The sequence below is a fragment of the Rutidosis leptorrhynchoides genome, chromosome 3, assembly GCF_046630445.1.
Source record: "Rutidosis leptorrhynchoides isolate AG116_Rl617_1_P2 chromosome 3, CSIRO_AGI_Rlap_v1, whole genome shotgun sequence".
Lineage (NCBI taxonomy): Eukaryota > Viridiplantae > Streptophyta > Magnoliopsida > Asterales > Asteraceae > Rutidosis > Rutidosis leptorrhynchoides.
This window is the reverse complement of record NC_092335.1, coordinates 642,165,776-642,184,627: the sequence shown is the minus strand read 5'-3', so window position 1 is coordinate 642,184,627 and position 18,852 is coordinate 642,165,776. Positions and strand designations below refer to the sequence as shown.

Sequence of the window (18,852 nt, the reverse complement as noted above, 5' to 3'; positions counted from 1 at the left end):
ACCTGTAGGCAACCGTAAACAACCTTAGTCGTCGGAAGTTTGATGATAAAGAATTATATGTTGGAAAAGCTCAGAAACGTTGGAACTGGAAAACGGATAGAGTTAACCATGAAGGAGACCACGGACAAATACAAGGACCAAACCCTATATTCAAAGAATCCAGGTAATTCTGGATCCAATGAAATTGTTAGAGAATATCTTGCTCCGAAGTCATGTTAAAAATCTTGCAGAAAAATCTTTCTTCATCAACCATCGAACTTAGAAATTCCAAAATATCATCATCAATATCTTCGATATTTCTGAGGATATTTTCATAAATATTCTTGTCTGAAATTATATACCTCTTCGTACTTCTTGTGTATCATTATATTGGAAACATTCAATAGAAAACTTGGTACCGAAAAGCAGATTATGCAAAACTATGAAGAAAGCCGTGGACAAATCACAAAGAATAAGTTTGACTTCAAAGAATCCAAATGATTCAATGTCTGCTAAAGTCTTTAGTGAATATCTTGCTCCTTACTCTAAACCCTTGCAGACAATAGTTTCTATCATCCTCTGATCTTAGATATTCCGAGATATTATCGTATCTTTCATTATAAATATCCTCCATATTTCTGGAGATATTTTTATAACTATTCTTATCTGAAATCATTAATCTCTTCGTGCTATCAGTATTACATCATATAGAAACTGTTAGTTTCTATATTCTGTAAACTTTCGAGCTTAAAATATGAATGTTATTGAAGTAATGTTGGGAACTGATGCATGAGTTAGTATAATATAATGACATTTGATCAACGTGATTATATTACAGTAAGTCATGCTGAGTTTCTAAATGGAACATGATGATTCACAGATTATAATGTCATCATGTGCCATGTTACATAACTCTTTCATTCTGATTAACTTCCGAACATATCAAGAAAATATATTCTTGATAGTCCTATCTTTTTCCTTGAATTCTGGTAATTTGACAAGTCATATTGTGTTATTATCGTTTCTTTCTTAGAACATTAACAATGTTCATTCTGAAACTTATATCTGCGAATTCTGGATCATTACAAGAGACGCCAAATCGCAATAAGAAGAAACGAAGGGACAAAGCTCCGAAATAGAAATTGGAGTATAAATTGCAGCGAATAGGAGGGAGTATTAACTATGGACGATAATGATTATAGGAAACAGAAATATGGACATTGAAATATAAGGAGAGATATAAAGCCCGATAACAACACATAAATTACAAACCGTGTATATCAATGTTTATAGCAATATAAAGACACGGGAGGATTAAAAGCACTATAACCCTAAGGGCGAAGTAGAAGTAAACAGATTCTTCCGGTGGAAGTTAAAAGAGGAGAATGATTATTGCGATAGTAAGGATAAGGACAAGGATTAGAAATGGATTAAGCATTTTCACAATCTTTTGGATGTATGAAATAAGAAAGAAAGTATAGGAATGATGAGAATAATAGAATTGAAAAGTTTAATTTATAATGGGAATATCAGACAGAGCAATCGAGGCAGATCACCGTATTTAATTATAGAGATCTTAATTTCCTTACTCGTCGAGGAATCAAATCTTTTAAATTTCGAAGATTTTGTTTAAATCCCTTGAATTCCGGAATTCAACCAAGACAACGTCAAAAGATAAGACGCACCTTATATTTTTTTTTTAATTCAAACGTGACTACGTTAAAAGCTAAGGCGAATCTTTATTTTCTCATTTCACTCTTTGTGATAGCTTCATTCGTACGCTCCACCTAATCAAATTGTTTTATCTATATCAGTCAATAATGATAAAACTCTATTTATCAACTCATATTCATCATGAAAACATTTTTATTGTTAGCCATAACCACCTCACTCAAATTTCGGGACGAAATTTCTTTAACGGGTAGGTACTGTGATGACCCGGGAATTTCCAACCAAATTTAAACTTAATTTTTATATGATTTCGACAAGATAAGCAAAGTATGTAATGTTGAGTCTAGAAAAGTTTGAAACTATGTTCATGTATTCAATTGACCTTTGACTATTCCTGACGATTCACGAACAATTGTATATAATTAAATATGTATACTTATATGTATAAATGTAAATATATATAAATATAAATGAAAGTGTATATATATAATAAAATTGAATTAATAAAATACACTTTAATTAATTGGAATTAAGAATGTAAAATGTTAAATAAAATAATTAAGTTACTATTAAAATGAATATATATACAAATATATATATATATATATATATATATATATATATATATATATATATATATATATATATATATATATATATATATATATATATATATATATATTATAACTAGTTGTAATATATAAATATTAAATAAATGTTATCATACAATATAATATTGGATATTATATTAAATGTAGTTATTAGTATAGTTGGTATATATTTATATTTAATATTAATAATAATATTAAAACCCATTACATGAGTTTCGATACATGTGAGTTATTATAATTACTAATAATATTGTCATCGTCGTTAACATCATTATTATTATTAAAACTAGTGGTTAAGTATAACTTTAATTAATATTAACAATTAATATAACAAGTTTAATTATAAATTATATTGTTGTAGTAATATAATAATCACTTTCAATATTAAAAATATATATGTGTAATAGTAATATGAAAATATGTATATATAAATATAATTGTTATATTATTATTGTTATTATTACTTTCTTTATTAGTAAAGATAAATATTAATATTAATAGCGGTATTATTAATATCACTATATATAATACATACACGAAATTGAATATGTATAAGTTGTTATATTAATGTCATTATTACTATCAACATATATCTATTATTAAACTCATTATTATTATTAACGAGATTTTTAAAATTATTACAATTATTATTTTTTTTATTTTTTTTATGCAACCTATTATTATTATTATCATTATCATTATTAATATTATTATTAATAAATATTATTATCCTTGTTATTTATATTATTATTAATAATATTAAAAGTATTATTATTATTAATATATTTATTAAAAATAAATTATATATAAGATTACACAAATAAGAATCCAAAGTGTGTTACCTACCTGCTCCCACTTTATTTTTTTCTGCTCTTTCTCCTTGCCCGTGAGCAAACTGTCGACACACACTCATCATACATCTCTTTCTGATTCATAATATGCTCGATTTCTCCATCACCTCTATCGATTATATCTGCAAGTATCCTTTACCTATCTGTTATTTATTATTTTTTTCTCCTTTACAGTCGATACCCTGTTGTTGTTCATATATTTTTTTTAAAATCTTTAATTTCAAGTTTATTTCAAAATCTATAAATGCGGAGTTGTTAAAAATCCTTCCTTCAATCTATCTGCAAGTTTTCAGTTCTTAATTTGAAAAATCAAAGAGTAATTTCGGAGTCAAAGTTTTCAAATAAAAAAGTCAACCATTGTTCTTGGATCAAATTCGAGATGTGTGGTACAATTTGAGTTCAATTGACGATTCCTTAAGTTTTTATACATGATTTAAAAACTAGTTCATGAAGAAATTGTTGTGTAAAACGTTACCCAAATTAAAATCAATATTTTTTTTTGATACCGTCGACAGCAGAGTCGAGCAGCAGTTTTAATATTTTTTTTTTTTATTCATCCCGTTCATTTCTGTTAAATTCAATTACACAGGTGAATCGCTTATGTGTATCTTAAAACTATTTCACGCTGGATTCCATTGTTGTTAAGGATTTCAAGTAGTTAGGTTAAAGAAGAAGGAGGAGGGAGAATTAAATGGTACGGGTTATAATAAATTGAAAGGGGTTTTAATTAGAAAACGTAAACAGCTGGATTGGTGATGGGAGTTAGCGTTATTTGAGAGGCCTCGGGTTCGAGACCCGGCTCTGCCATTTTTTTTAATTCCAATTAACATGAGGTAGTTTTCATTACCATTATTATTATTATTATTATTATTATTATTATTATTATTATTATTATTATTATTATTATTATTATTATTATTATTATTATTACTATTACTATTATTATTAATATTATTACTATTATTATTAGTTATCTTTTATTATTATTATTATTATTATGATTATTATGATTATTGTTATTATTAGTTATTGTAATTATTGTTATAGTATTATTATATGTAACATGAATATTATTACCATTTTAGTATCATCCTTAAGTATTATTATTAGTGTTATTATCATAAGTTATTATAAGTATTATTAATATTACTATTATTACTAATGTTATCATTTTAATATTATTATCATTATTATGATTATGGTTATTATTATGAGGATAATAGAATTTATTATTATTTTCATTAATGGTAGTATTAGTATTAAACTATAAACATTGGAATTGTTATTATAAACATAAGTATTATTATTAATATTATTATTAATAATAAAATTGTTAAAATTAATATTATTAAGTATTATTATCAAAATAATTATTTTATTTACCATCAATACAAAAAAAATTTAATTAAAAACTATTATTGTCAATATTATAAGATTTATCATTAAAACTATTATTAACAGTAAAACTAATATTTTTATTAACATCATTACATTTGTCACTAACAAAATTATTAACATTATTATTTTTATTAGTACTATTAGGTATTATCATTTTACCATTACAAATATTATTTAGTATTATTAATTACTAATTTCAACAGACAAATGTTATACATACAAAAACATATGTAACATATATATAACCTAACTATATCAATAATTCTATATATAAATTGAAAATATATATAATGAAACTTATTAATTTATTATATATATATATATATATATATATATATATATATATATATATATATATATATATATATATATATATATATATATATATAATTACATCACTAATAATGACAATATATATATATATATATATATATATATATATATATATATATATATATATATATATATATATATATATATACTTGTTCGATTATAATTACGTGTGTTAATAAATATACAATTGATATAGGTTCGTGAATCCGAGGCCAACCCTACACTTGTTTAATGTCGTCATATGTATTTTTACTACAAAATACATTAGGTGAGTTTCATTTACACCCTTTTTACTCATTACATTTTTGGGCTGAGAATGCATGCAAATGCTTTATTAACTGTTTTACAATATTTATATGCGTGAGTTTCATTTGCTCCCTTTTTAAGTGCTTTTGCAATATATATTTTTGGGACTGAGAATACATGCGCTACTTTTATAAATATTTTACGAAATGGACACAAGTGATCGAAACTACATTCTATGGTTGGATTATCTAATCGAATATGCCCTTTTTATTAAGTCTGGTAATCTAAGAATTTGGGAACAGACACCCTAATTGACGCGAACTCTAAAGATAGATCTATCGGGCCCAACAAGCCCCATCCAAAGTACCGGATGCTTTAGTACTTCGAAATTTATATCATGTCCGAAGGAGGATCCCGGAATGATGGGGATATTCTTATATGCATATTGTGAATGTCGGTTACCAGGTGTTCAATCCATATGAATGATATTTTTGTCTCTATGCATGGGACGTATGTTTATGAGAAATTGAAATATGAAATCTTGTGGTCTATTAAAATATTGAAATGATTGTTATGATAAACTAATGAACTCACCAACCTTTTGGTTGACACTTTAAAGCATGTTTATTCTCAGGTATGAAAGAAGTCTTCCGCTGTGAAATTGCTCATTTAAAAGATATTACTTGGAGTCATTCATGACATATTTCAAAAGACGTTGCATTCGAGTCGTCGAGTTCATCAAGATTATTATTTAGTTAATTATAGTTGAATATATTATGAAATGATTTGCATGTCGTCAATTTTCGATATAAAGCAAGTTTGTCTTTTAAAAACGAATGCAATGTTTGTAAAATGTATCATATAGAGGTCAAGTACCTCGCGATGTAACCAACTATTGTGAATCGTTTGTAATCGATATGGACTTTGTCCGGATGGATTAGAACGGGTCTTGACACGTACATCAGTGTATTAAGATCCAATCAATTAGAAAACCCTCGTCCGTTTTAATTTCCCCAACTATTCTTACTCGCCAACTCTTACGACACTACCAATCTGTGTAAACATATCGGCCCACATGGAGACTGGATCACCTCAGCTCAACTAGCTTCCCAAGCCCGTTTCCTAATTAATGGCCCAATAGTTTACTCCTATTATCAGTCCAGTTAACTAATAACAACCCATTACTAATTCAATTAGGCATCGTGCATATGCATACAGCTGTAAAGTTGAACTTTTATGTGGGGTTCGAGCAGGTATTAAGAATTTGGAACGCATAACATCTCAATTATTATATCTACCATCACTATCTGCTTTCTTTCATAACAACTTTCATCATTATCAATTATCATGGTGGTTTAACAAAAAGTGTTGGTTGAACCGATTAACAAGGATCAGTGTGTCCATGATCATTGGAATAAATCAAGTAGGAGTATCCAAGAAACAAGGTGTTTGAATAAATAGAAAGTAAAAACTGTAGCAGGTGGCGATGATGATTTGTTATGGAGTTTTCTGCGGTGGTTTTAAGTCAATCATGGAAACAGAAATTCGTGATTAAAGATGGTTTGCAACGTAAAACATACCATACAAAAGGAAGATAAAGAAAGAAAAAAATATATATATAATAACGATGGTGTGATTGGTGGTTTAAGATGGCGCCGGGTTGCAGCAATTCGAGTAGTCTTTAATGGTTTTTGTTGTGATTTCTTATGTCAGAAACAAAGAAAGAAGGCAGTCATTGTTATGGTGTTTTTGGTTTTGTGATGGAGGTGTGTGTTGACTTGCCATAGAAACAGAAACAATATGATATTTCAGCTTGTTCGTTTAGTAGTTTTGTTGTGACTGTTTTAGTGGAGTTTTTGTAGAGTTCGAATAAACAGAAGAAGAGAAAGAAAAGAAAATAATAATAATAACTTTGTAGCAGTAGCAATTAGCAGGTGCAGTCGTAGTAACGAAACATATGGGGTGTTTGAACAGAAAAGAAGACAATAGCAGCAATAACAAAACGGTTTTGGGTTTGGTTTTGTATGGTTTTCGATTTGGGTTTGCTCATGAAATACAAATCAGAAACTGTTTTTGAGTTCTTGGTGGGTTAAGGGTGATGGAAATGAAGTGGTGTTCAGTTTCAAGTGGTGGTGATGGTTGATCGATTTACAATCGAAACCATAATAGTTTATTGATGAATGATGAGCCGGAGGTGATCAAGGTGTTATGGTGATCGTTGGGTAGCAAGGAAGAAGAATCATAGGTACTAATGGTTTTCATGTAATAATCGTGTAAGCATATATGTATATAATGTAAATGTAAATGTAAACTTGTTGGTGACAGTTGTACTCCTATAATATGCACATGTATATGTTTAATAGATAGAAGTTAGATAGTGGGAGATAGATAGTGGAGACATAGTACAATGATTCAACTCCCGTGAATATTAATTGATTTTAGTTATGATTATGAAACTAGAAAGTGATGGTGGCTTTTATTAATTGACTTATTTGTGTGTGTCGACAAGAGAATCAAAAGTAAAATAGGGAATCGGAAAGAAAAAAAAAAAGTTGAAGTGGATGTCTAACAGCATTTGTGTTTTAACGATTGTCTTAAAGTAGTTAAAGGTTAGATTCCAGGCAGGAAAAAAAAAATGGATACAGTTGATAGGGAACTTAAACGGATTCATGATATTAATTAAGTTCATATATAATATTAATCATTTATAAATATAATCATATATTAATAATAACCAAAATATTGATAATAATAATAGAAGTAATAATATAATCATAATATCAAAATACTAATAATAATAAGAATAATCATAAAATTATTAATCATAATAATAATTTTAATTATAAATAATAATTTTTAGTAATAATAATAATAATAACTAAAATTAAAATTTACTACTAATTATAATAATAGTGATATTAATAATAATATAACAATTTAAATGTTTCCAATTATATATATATATATATATATATATATATATATATATATATATATATATATATATATATATATATATATATATATATATATATATATATATATATATATATATATATATATATGTGTGTGTGTGTGTGTGTGTGTGTGTGTGTGTATGTGTGTGTGTGTGTGTGTGTGTGTCTATTTATAAATAGTTGTTCGTTTATCGTCGGAGATAGTCGAAAGTTAAATGAATATTTGAAACAGTTCAAAATTTTTGAGACTCAACATTAACAGACTTTGCTTATCGTGTCAACAATATTAAATCGTATCGAGAGTTTGGTTTAAAATTAGTCGAAAATTTCTGGGTCATTACATTTCCAACGTTCGCTTATAGAATTATAAACCAAAATATGACTCTCTTCGCATTTGCAGCTGTCTTTGTTACGCTCACCTAAACACCACCAACAAACTATCCCCTCGTTCTACACCATGAATCTGACTAGTTACCCATCTAATCACCGTGGCTACCATTGCCTTGATCTTTCAACCAAAAAATCATCATCTCTCGGCACGTCACTTTCAATGAAACTGCATTTCCCTATGGCTCTACGAATCCGACTTAACCTTTGTCATATTCTTTTCTAGATTCCCTACCCACTACTTCCACCACCTATACTCCCGAGCTACCTACCGAACATTCCCCGCCTTTACCACCTCCGCGACCCATACATATTCCTACACCACCTCCTCCACCAGAACCCTCTAACACAACTCCTCATGAAGCTCAACCTACTATATTTGAACCACCGTTTTTTCTCATTCATCTCATGATCACTAGATCTCATATTGGTACCACCATACCATTTCAACGCTTTAACCTTCACGTTCTCCTATCTCCCCAATTCCAAAAACCTATTGTGAGGCCCTCTCCAACCCCCAATGGCAAAGTGCTATGCGGGATGAATATAATGCCTTGATAAACAATAACACTTGGACCCATGTGCCCCGTCCTACGGGCGCAAACATTGTTCGTTCCATGTGACTCTTTCGGCACAAGTATCATGCGGATGGTACACGTAGTCATTATAAAGCGCGTCTTGTCGCTAACGGTTATAGACAACAAAATGGAATTGACTGTGATAAGACATTTAGTCCCGTTGTTAAACCGGATACCATCCGGACAGTTCTGTGCCTTACACTCTCTCGACAATGGCCAGTTCAGCAGCTTGATGTGGAGAATGCATTTCTCCACGGTGATCTTGACGAAACTATTTTAATGCATCAACCTCCTATCTTTCGAGACTCAAAACACCCTGAGCACGTATGTCTTTTACAAAAGTCACTTTTATGGTCTCAAGCAAGCCCCATGCGGTTAGTTTCAAAGTTTCGCAGGTTACACTACACGTATGTCTAATGACCCTCATTTTTCCGTTAACTTTTCCCTTTAATATTTAACGACTGTTAATTTGAATTTTGTGTCATACGTGAATTAGTTGATGTTTACGTTATGTTATATTATAAATATTATTTGTAATATTTACGTGTTAAACTTTGATAAGAATATTTATTATTGGGTAGGTGTTACTTAACGACTATTACTAATTTTTTAGTCACGATTTGATGAAATACAATTTTTATGTTATCTTTAATTGATAAATATTATTCTTAATATTTATTTAGATCTATAAGTTTATTAAGAATTTTTATTCTTTATTTTGTGCGGTTTAGACCCCGACGACCGTTAGAGACCGTTAACAATTTAACTTTTACTAGAACGTAAATCACAAGGCTTTTCATATGTTCATGTCATAAGTTAAAAAACATAAAGTTCTGGGTCCCCTTGAACCCTTGGCCGATCGGAACCCCTCATTGGGGGTGGGGGGTGTTGTGTCACTTTTTGAAACTTGTTATTTGATAAAGGATTTTAGGGTTAGGATATCATTCACTGCACTATTTCTTTCCCTCTTTTCTCTCTATTGTTGGCCACATATCTCACCTCTCACATCATCATCATCTTTCTTGCTCACTAAATCGTTTGTACATTCGTGTTCTACGCGTAAAGTTTTATTCATCTATCCGTCTAATTGCTTGATTTAGGTAAAATTTAAGAACCCTAATTTTTATATTTCATTTTTTTCTTCAATTAGTTAGTATAACCGATGTTAATGCACAAGTCCATGTTTGTGTGATGGGTTTTAGTCGTTAATTTGTCAGAAAAGGGTTTTGTCATTAAGTACCGCATTTAATATTTAACCTACTAATATGAACTTGATATTTTCAGATTATTAATTGTATGTAGTTGAAAATATTTTGAAAAATTAATAACTTTTTATTTAGAAATTGTGTGTTTTCGATGTACGGTTACAAAGATATGACTATTTTAATTTCGGTTTAAAATTTGTAATTGATTTTTGAGATCTGGAAAAGTATGAATTGGTATACGTTCCAAATATGTTTATAAATGAAATTCTCTCAAAAAGTAGTTAATTTTTCATATAGCTATTGTGCGATTTTGTTGAACGAGTCAAAAGTTTTGATTAGAATAGTATTTCTGAAAAACTGATTTAGATTGTTAAACGTGTGGAGCTGTTGGGACTATTCTAAGGTGAAATAGGTTATGCCAAAAATTTGGATGACTTTTGACTTAAAAATGACGATTCTCCAACTGGCCGTGACTGAATTTGAGTTACGATGATTTTTCTAGGAAATCCGAAAGTTATTGTTGTAAATGTACTTTTAAATCAGTGTTTTTGCAAACAAAAAATTGTTTTATAAATAATGGCTAACTAGTTAAAGACCCGCGGTTTCGCGGGTTTTATGAAATGATAGAATTTGATAGAGTATTTGTTAGGTTTATTAAAAAGCAAACAATATTAGATAAACCACAAAGAGTTGTGATATATTCAATAACATAAATAGACCTCATAATACGTTGCACATATCTAACCATCAAAGAGTTGTAATAAGAAATGTTTATGAGTAAAAGTACATACCAAGCTGAAATTAAAAGATTTTTTTATCATAGATGGAAATACTAAATAGATACATATATAACTATTTCATTAGCATGAGCGTCACAAGAATTGACTCATTATATAGACCTACGAATTCGCGGAGATTTTTTAGAGATGAATCACCGTTGACTTGTATGAATCACCGGGTAAAACCCTTTACCAAAAAAAAAAAAAATTGATTCAATTGCAATATTAGTGTTACCTGACTTATAATCAATGTAGGTTTTTTGAACCTAAAAACAATACATATAAAATAAAATTGAAAGTCTAACACTATAAAAAAAGCTAACATCCATTTCGTCAGGAAAAAGACCCACGAATTTGCGGGATTGGTTAAAATAAATTGTTGTCATAAAGTAAAACATAAGGTTTCATGTACTCGTAACTTTTCTTTGATTTCGGAGTATATGATATGCAATAGACATGAAAAAGAATATGATGTACTTCAAACATATCTTTTTTGGGTGTCATGTGGCGGCTTGCATATCAGGTACATGCATAAAGTAAATGGCAATAAATACTTTTATCAACATATTGTACTACTACGAAATTTACACTATAATATTAATGGGTCGTGCGTTGCACCGGTATTTTGTTAACAATTGCTAATAGGTTAACAACACAAATTACTTGACATTAAAGTTGTAGTAAGGGTAAACATAGCCAATACTTTTATAAAATTGCTTGTAGATGGTAAATATATGTACTACAACATCTTCTACCTTTTGTCATCTGCCTTTTGTTTCTGATGTTGAATACATCAATAATCAGCTACTGTTGTTGGTATATTTGGTTCTTCATGTTGCACAGAAATTGCATGTAAATTGCTAAAATCACAAAAGACCAAAAAATAATGTAATAATTGACACTATATAACATAATTAATACCTATAAGTGGAGGACTCGTCTTTCAATAGGAATTGGAATGAAAACGTACCCTGATATTCACTCCGATGTATACACTTTTTCTTCTTATTGTGAAAATGTTTAAAAACAAAACTATGAGTAACTTAATGACTTAAAAGATCATCAACAATGTTTTTTTCCAACTTTTTTTATGACTTTTCTGGTAGTATGATAAAAGGCATTATAACAATGGAGATAACTAACTCTGACATTAGTAACGGAAAAATGGCTGAGTTATAAGAATAACACTATTCAAATGAATAAACTTACCCAAATAACCTTATAAACACAAATTAATAAGCATTCTCAATAAACACTTATTTTCTTTTCTTAAAAGAGTTTCCTCACATACTTGTTGATTTGATAGCCAAACATAATTTGTTTGAATTTAAATATTGTACTGATATTAATGAGGTATATATTTAATGTTCATCTAGACATAATAATAGCTTTTTAATTTAATATAAATTATAAATTATATATATAAATTATAATTTATATTAAATTAAAAAGCTATTATTATGTCTAGATGAACATTAAACCAAATGTTTTTCACAAGCTTGAAATTTCTAAAGTTTCAAGATGTACTAACGAACAATTATTAAGTCTATGATGAACATTAAACCAAATGTTTTATAGAGGATTCAAATTTTTAAAGTTTCAAAATGTACCAACGAATAAAAAAAAAACAAAATTTTGATTCAAATTAAATAAATTATCTCCGATATCGTGATGTAGTTTTAGGCGATTGAATTAAGAATTGTGAATGGTTATCTCATATCTTCGTTGTATTTTCCCACATATTTGACAATGTAGTTATTTTTGTTAGGTGATCATGAACTGTGAATAATGCCATAATTTTTTGTCTTGTTGTTAGTACTTTGTGTATTCCTGAGAAAGTCTTTTGTCGTAAATCGTCAGCCTATAATGAGTTGAAACATTATATTTGTAATAAAATGCATGATATTGTAATATTTGTTTAATTATTTAGAAGATGTATGAAGTTTACGATTTAGTATATCTCATCCTTAAAGTTGTGCATAATAGTAAGTTTTCCAACTAAAATGACAAAGAATTATGATAACTTAACATTGTCGATTCGTCTCCTTTATTCACAAAATCTTTCCCTCTTAAAGTATTTGATATTGTGGGTTCTTTATTTCTAAATTTTGTAGTAAGTGCAATCTCTTCGCTTCTAATTTCAGATGTTAAAGATTTCATTTTTTCAAGTTTAGGTCCAATAACTTTGATAGGATTGTTGATTAACTGTCACAATCAAGATTAAGTTAATGTATGTTAATCTCAAAATTGAAATATGAAAAAGTAGTTAATATAAGCAATAATAATAAATAAGGTAAAGAAATAGTTTCGTGTACTTGCTTGTAACATATCAGTTGGACATAATCCACTCATCCACATTATGCACCGCTCAGTAGAACACATCCAAGTACCATATGTAATACTAAAGACATCAAATTTAGTAGAAATTTTTTTCATATTAAATAAACTATAGAAATGTGATAATATGTTTTCGATAATCGGTAGAATGTCATCTCCAATGAATTCTCCAATCAATCTTCTACATAGTTGTAATATACGTTGGTGAGGTAATCAATCACTATACGTTTTGATAAAGTTAATCGGATCTTCAGGAGATATTTAAACAAAAACTTATAAAGTATACATATTATTGTTTTAAAAAAGATTGAAGTATATAAATTATATTAGATTAAAATGTACCACGATTGAGGTCTTAGTTCCTAGCAATCTGTAAATGTGATATAATACTTTAGCAATGTAATTGTAAATGGATTGAGAATTGAAAGTCATAAATTCGTATATTTTTTATTTTTTGGTGAACATGTAAAAAGTACCTTTTGTAGTAGTTCGTTTTGTAGTTGTATTTCATTGTTCAGTTGTATAACGTTTTCTTCCATCTTAGTGAAGTACGTCTACGATAAAAATATAATTGTATGTTAACAACAGTTTGAAATTAACAATTACTATTGTCATTCTAACAATCTAAACCTTTTTTTTGCGGTTTTTCATAACTGCTTCTCTATTCTTTGTTTTTTTCTTTTCATTCTGCAAAATTTAAAAAAAAATAATAATATATTACTTATATTTGACTCATGTAAATGTAGTTAGAATAAATTATTTAAATTTTTGTAATATCATATTTTATAAGTTAATAAAACATATTATTAATGCTTTTGTCCTTTCAGAACTTCTACCAGAGTAATTATTGTGCATATATATATATGTGGCCTCCTACTATATATGGCCTCCTACCGATCTTAATTTCTATCAGGAATTCAATCAACATATCTCGCTCCTTAAACACTAAACCCTAAACCCTGAATCTAAACCTTAAACATACTAAACCCTGAACCCTAAACCGTAAACAATAAACCTAAACCCTACAACTTAAACGGCATACCCTAAACCATAAATTCTAAAATCTAAAGCCTAAACCCTAACCTGTAAACCATATACCCTACACACTAAACCGTAAACCCTAAACCCTGTACACTAAAACGTAAACCCTAAATCCTAAACCACCAACCCTTTACCATACACACTAAACTCTAAACTCTAGACTCTAAACCCGAAAGCCCATACCCTAAAACCTAAACCTTACATTCTAAAATCTAAACCCTAAACCATATATCCTAAACCTCAAACCTTAAATCCTAAACCCTAAACCCTAAACCTTATATCTATACTTTAAACCATAAATTGTAAAAACTAAACCCTAAGCCCTAAACCCTAAACTCTAAATCATAAATTCTAAAATGTAAACCTTAAACCTTAAATCTAAACCATAAACCCTAAACCCTATACACTAAACTCTAAACCCTAAACCCTAAACCACTAACCCTACACACCGAACCCTAAACCCTATACCCTAAACCTTAAATTCTAAACCCTAAACCCTAAACTCTAAAACCTAAACCCTATACATTAAACCCTAAACCCTATATCTAAACCCAAAACACTAAATCCAAAACCATAAACCATAAAACCTTAAATGCACCTGACAACAACCATAATAATTCCGAGAGGAAATGCACCTGATAGATAATAACACATCCGAGATCAACATACCTTTTTTATTCCGCTATGGGACCCACCAACCAACTATTTTGTGTTTCATATAATGACTTGGATGCAAATTGGGTGCTGCTTTACCGAGTATAAAATCAAGGTTTCAGTCATCGGTGGTTGTTGAGTCGGTAACGTATAGTTCTAGTACCCACCCATGGATCCCCTCTTTCACATAGAGGCAGTGTAAAATGTTATATTGAAAATGGAAATTGAAGATATTATTGTTTGTGGGAATTATATACCTATGTATCAGCCAAAATACTCGACGTCTCGATTTACACCATATAGCAGCAACCTATAATAATGAAAAAACATCCATATTTAACAATCGTAAATGTTTTATTTTGTTAATACACTGTTAAGATGTAAATCTCATTATAGCCCAAATAGATGAACCATTTTAGTTTTTAATAGATTATAATTTATATAAGTACCAGACGGCCTACCCTTAATAAGCTTGATGAAACTTAAGTCGAATAGATGATTTACAGTGCATAAGAATAACATGAAATGAGCTTCATGAAGCATAATGAAACTGATGGTCGACTTAGATGCATCATATTATAATATACACAATTACATAAATATCATTCTTTACTCCAAGCTCGATGGTGATTCCCAAATCAGGCTACACATATATCTTAAATGTATGATACAGTTAGGATATGGTATACCTCATGAGGGACTTGATGGTGTTTAGTTGTAGGCTTTATGTTAATAAACGAAACTTCTACGTCAACGCGTGTAACTAAAATCCATTTCTTAATGGTTAAAAGATTAGTATAACAACATGAAAAAATTTCACACACCTATGAGGCCGTGATACAGGGTACTTCCTATTTGAGTTTCACCCACCCTTCCAGGCATACACATTTGTTCCTCCAAGCCCAAAAGTATTTGACAAGGCTGCTCTAATCTGCATTTCCTTTACAGCAGTCACTGGCATAAAACCTTCACCAAAAATAAGATATGTGTTGCTCAAGTTGAGCAAACATGAATAAACAAACTACACTTCTTATATGTTTACTGACCATACAACAATAAATCACGAAGCAACAATATCGCATGGAGTCTATAAAACACAAGTCACAAAAGTAAACATCAACAAATAATGAAACATAAATAGCACATACTGTTTACAAAACATAGATCATTTATGAACATCAAAACCCAACTATATTTACATTATTAACGAATGCAGTAAATTACAAGGCGAATGAAAGAATAACCTGAAGAGTTAAACGGAGTAGAGAAAGTGCATGTTGATGCAATTGGCCTGGGAACTGACGAAGTAGTAGTCTCTCTAGCAACCAACCCGAAAACTTCAGTGCAGCAGTTGAGATATGTCACACAAACGACCACAGCGACGAAGACGAAACATCAAAACAGGAACATCAAAAAAACTAATTAAAAAAAGAAATTACTTAAACGTAACTAAAAAAAATTTTAAAAAAAACATTAAACAAACTTACTACAAAGTGATGTGTTAAGTAAAATCCAAACTGACCTGCATCAACATTTACAAACAATTATAACTTGCCATAACAAACACAGCAAAGATAATAAAACTTAACAAATTATCGACCTTAACAAATTAAATTCATTATGAGACGTGCGTTCCTCTCTAGGCGACACAAACCACGTTTCTCCTTGACGGCGAACCGATACCCGCAGAAAATTTATCTTCCCATTTGTACCTATTAGTATGGAACTTCTGTTATCTGACCGGGCTTGTAGTTGGTTGAATGAGGCGAAGCAAAAATAATGTGTGGGGAATCCTTCAGGTGAGATAGTATCGCACTTGGTATAAAACAAAATTTAATAGGTAAAAAAATAAAATAAACATATAGGTAAAAAAAAAATCTTAAGAAAACATTGCCAAACTAAAGCCATACCATCATGTTGCAAAGTTAGCAGTCCACAAGATCCCGAAAAATCGTTATTACTATCTCAATCACCAACGACATTTGAAAATCCACATTCATTAACAGTAGGAACTGGTAGAACATCACTTCTATTATCTACAAAACACATAATAGATGAAAAATTATCATCAACGAATATAAAGAAAACCAAAAGATCAAATTACTTACCAGTTATAACATGACAACTCATAATTAGATAAACGACTACTCGAACACAACGACATTTGACAACCTAGAATCAGACAAACGACTACTCGGAAATTGTGAAAATCCAGAACCAACAACAGGAGAAGGTTGCAAAATATCACATTCATAAGTAAGTGAACTAATAATAGTATGCGAATTACCTACATCTTCAAACATATACACACATATAAAACAAACAATAAAGCACTTTTTCCATGAGCTTTTAAGATATTAATTCCCTATTACACAAAAAAGTCATAAGCAATTAAAGAAAAATATACTAATGGTGATATTAACAACAAACCTTGATTGGATATTAGATTTCACCCCGCACATTTGTCATTTTAACTGATTGTACAGCTTCAAATACCTGTGGATGTTTTTCTTCAGCTCTCTGCTCAGTTTCTTAGGCTATCGGCTTCTGCTGCATATAATGTTCTTCCCTGAAAATTAGAAAACTTCACATTAGTGATTAAACCTAATTAAAGTAAACATAGTAACATATAACAAACAGCAGATAAATTTCAAACAAACACGATTGATTGATTAACAATACCTTTAATTGAAAGCCGCCTATAAAGATGCTCAAAACAATTAATTGATTAACCTAATAGACGCATATGATTCGCAATCTTTGTTCTCTATCGGTTGGAAACCTAATTGTCTTGCGATTCTGAATTGTGGGATTGAATCATGGAGATCTGGAATGGTTATTAAGAAGATAGAAACAAGAGAGATTAGGTTATCTCTTTATCCCCGTGATTTTCTTTTATTAAATTATATATGTAGTAAACCTTAACAAAAAGTCATAGCCAATGTATTTTGATTGAGGATTTATACAAAAAATCATACCTGCGTTCTTTAATTGGGGATCAAACATCAATGCTTTAAGGATTCAATAGAACCCTAGAAGATATCGAGCACCGGAGTCAGGATCTCTTTGAATCGATGAGTTAAATTTGTTAGTAATAAGTGTATATTTGATAACTCCCAATTGAACGAAACCCATCATTTTGTTAGAAGCTGCCGTGTTTTTTTTATTAGAAGGGTATTTCAGGTGTGTGTTTGGGTTGGAGATTATGGGAGCTTATAGGAGCTTGAGTTTATGATTTTAATAAGCTCTAAGTCATAAGCTTTGTTTGGTAGAGAAAAAAAGTAGAGCTTATGAAAATTATAAGCTCTGAAAAAATAAGCTACTTTTAGTAGCTTATGAAAAAAAAAGTAGAGCTTATGAACTAGAAAATAAGCTCCAGCTAGTTTACCAAACACTTATAAAAAAATAATAAGCTTCAGCTACCAGCTTAAAAAATAAGCTTCAGCTCCAGCTCTATCTCATAACTCCAGTTCCAGCTACTTTCATCCAAACACACCCTAGGGATGGAGTGTATGTAAATTTGATTTATTAGCTAATTTTTTTAGTGGATGATTAAGGACCGTTGGATTAAGGGGTATTATAATGTAATTTTCTAATCTAATGGTAATTAAGGGAGTTTTGAAAATATTTATTAGCTAATCGAGACTCTCTTTTAATGTATATATAGTGATAGTGATATTTGATACATGAGTATTTTTATATGGATATTTCATCTATAAACTAAACTATTTCAAGTGGCTTTATGTATATTTTATAAATATTTATTTATAAAAATCGTGTATTTTAATCGTTAAATCGAAATAAATTTTGTAAAACTTTAGAAGA

General features: G+C 29.4%; 1 protein-coding gene across 12 annotated transcripts; it reads right to left on the bottom strand.

Annotated features, from left to right (window-relative positions):
* Positions 1-11,762: 11,762 nt before the first annotated feature.
* LOC139899125 (uncharacterized) lies at positions 11,763-18,144 on the bottom strand. 12 transcript variants are annotated; one of them, XR_011777325.1, is made up of 10 exons: positions 18,006-18,144; positions 17,710-17,854; positions 17,458-17,596; positions 16,938-17,063; positions 16,628-16,842; positions 16,515-16,549; positions 16,272-16,364; positions 15,852-15,993; positions 15,285-15,337; positions 11,763-11,855 (listed from the first exon to the last, which is right to left on the bottom strand). XR_011777325.1 is itself a non-coding variant. In XM_071881945.1 (9 exons), the coding sequence occupies exons 4-9, from the start codon at positions 16,941-16,943 to the stop codon at positions 11,789-11,791; spliced, it is 450 nt and encodes a 149-aa protein (XP_071738046.1). In that variant the 5' UTR covers positions 16,944-17,063; positions 17,458-17,596; positions 17,710-17,854; positions 18,006-18,144; the 3' UTR covers positions 11,763-11,788. The 12 variants fall into 12 exon arrangements, 8 of the variants coding, with proteins under 8 accessions (XP_071738046.1, XP_071738050.1, XP_071738049.1 ...); XR_011777326.1 differs by lacking the exon at positions 11,763-11,855 and adding an exon at positions 14,003-14,019; XM_071881945.1 differs by lacking the exon at positions 15,852-15,993 and having other exon boundaries at positions 16,272-16,345.
* Between the last annotated feature and the right edge of the window lie 708 nt (positions 18,145-18,852).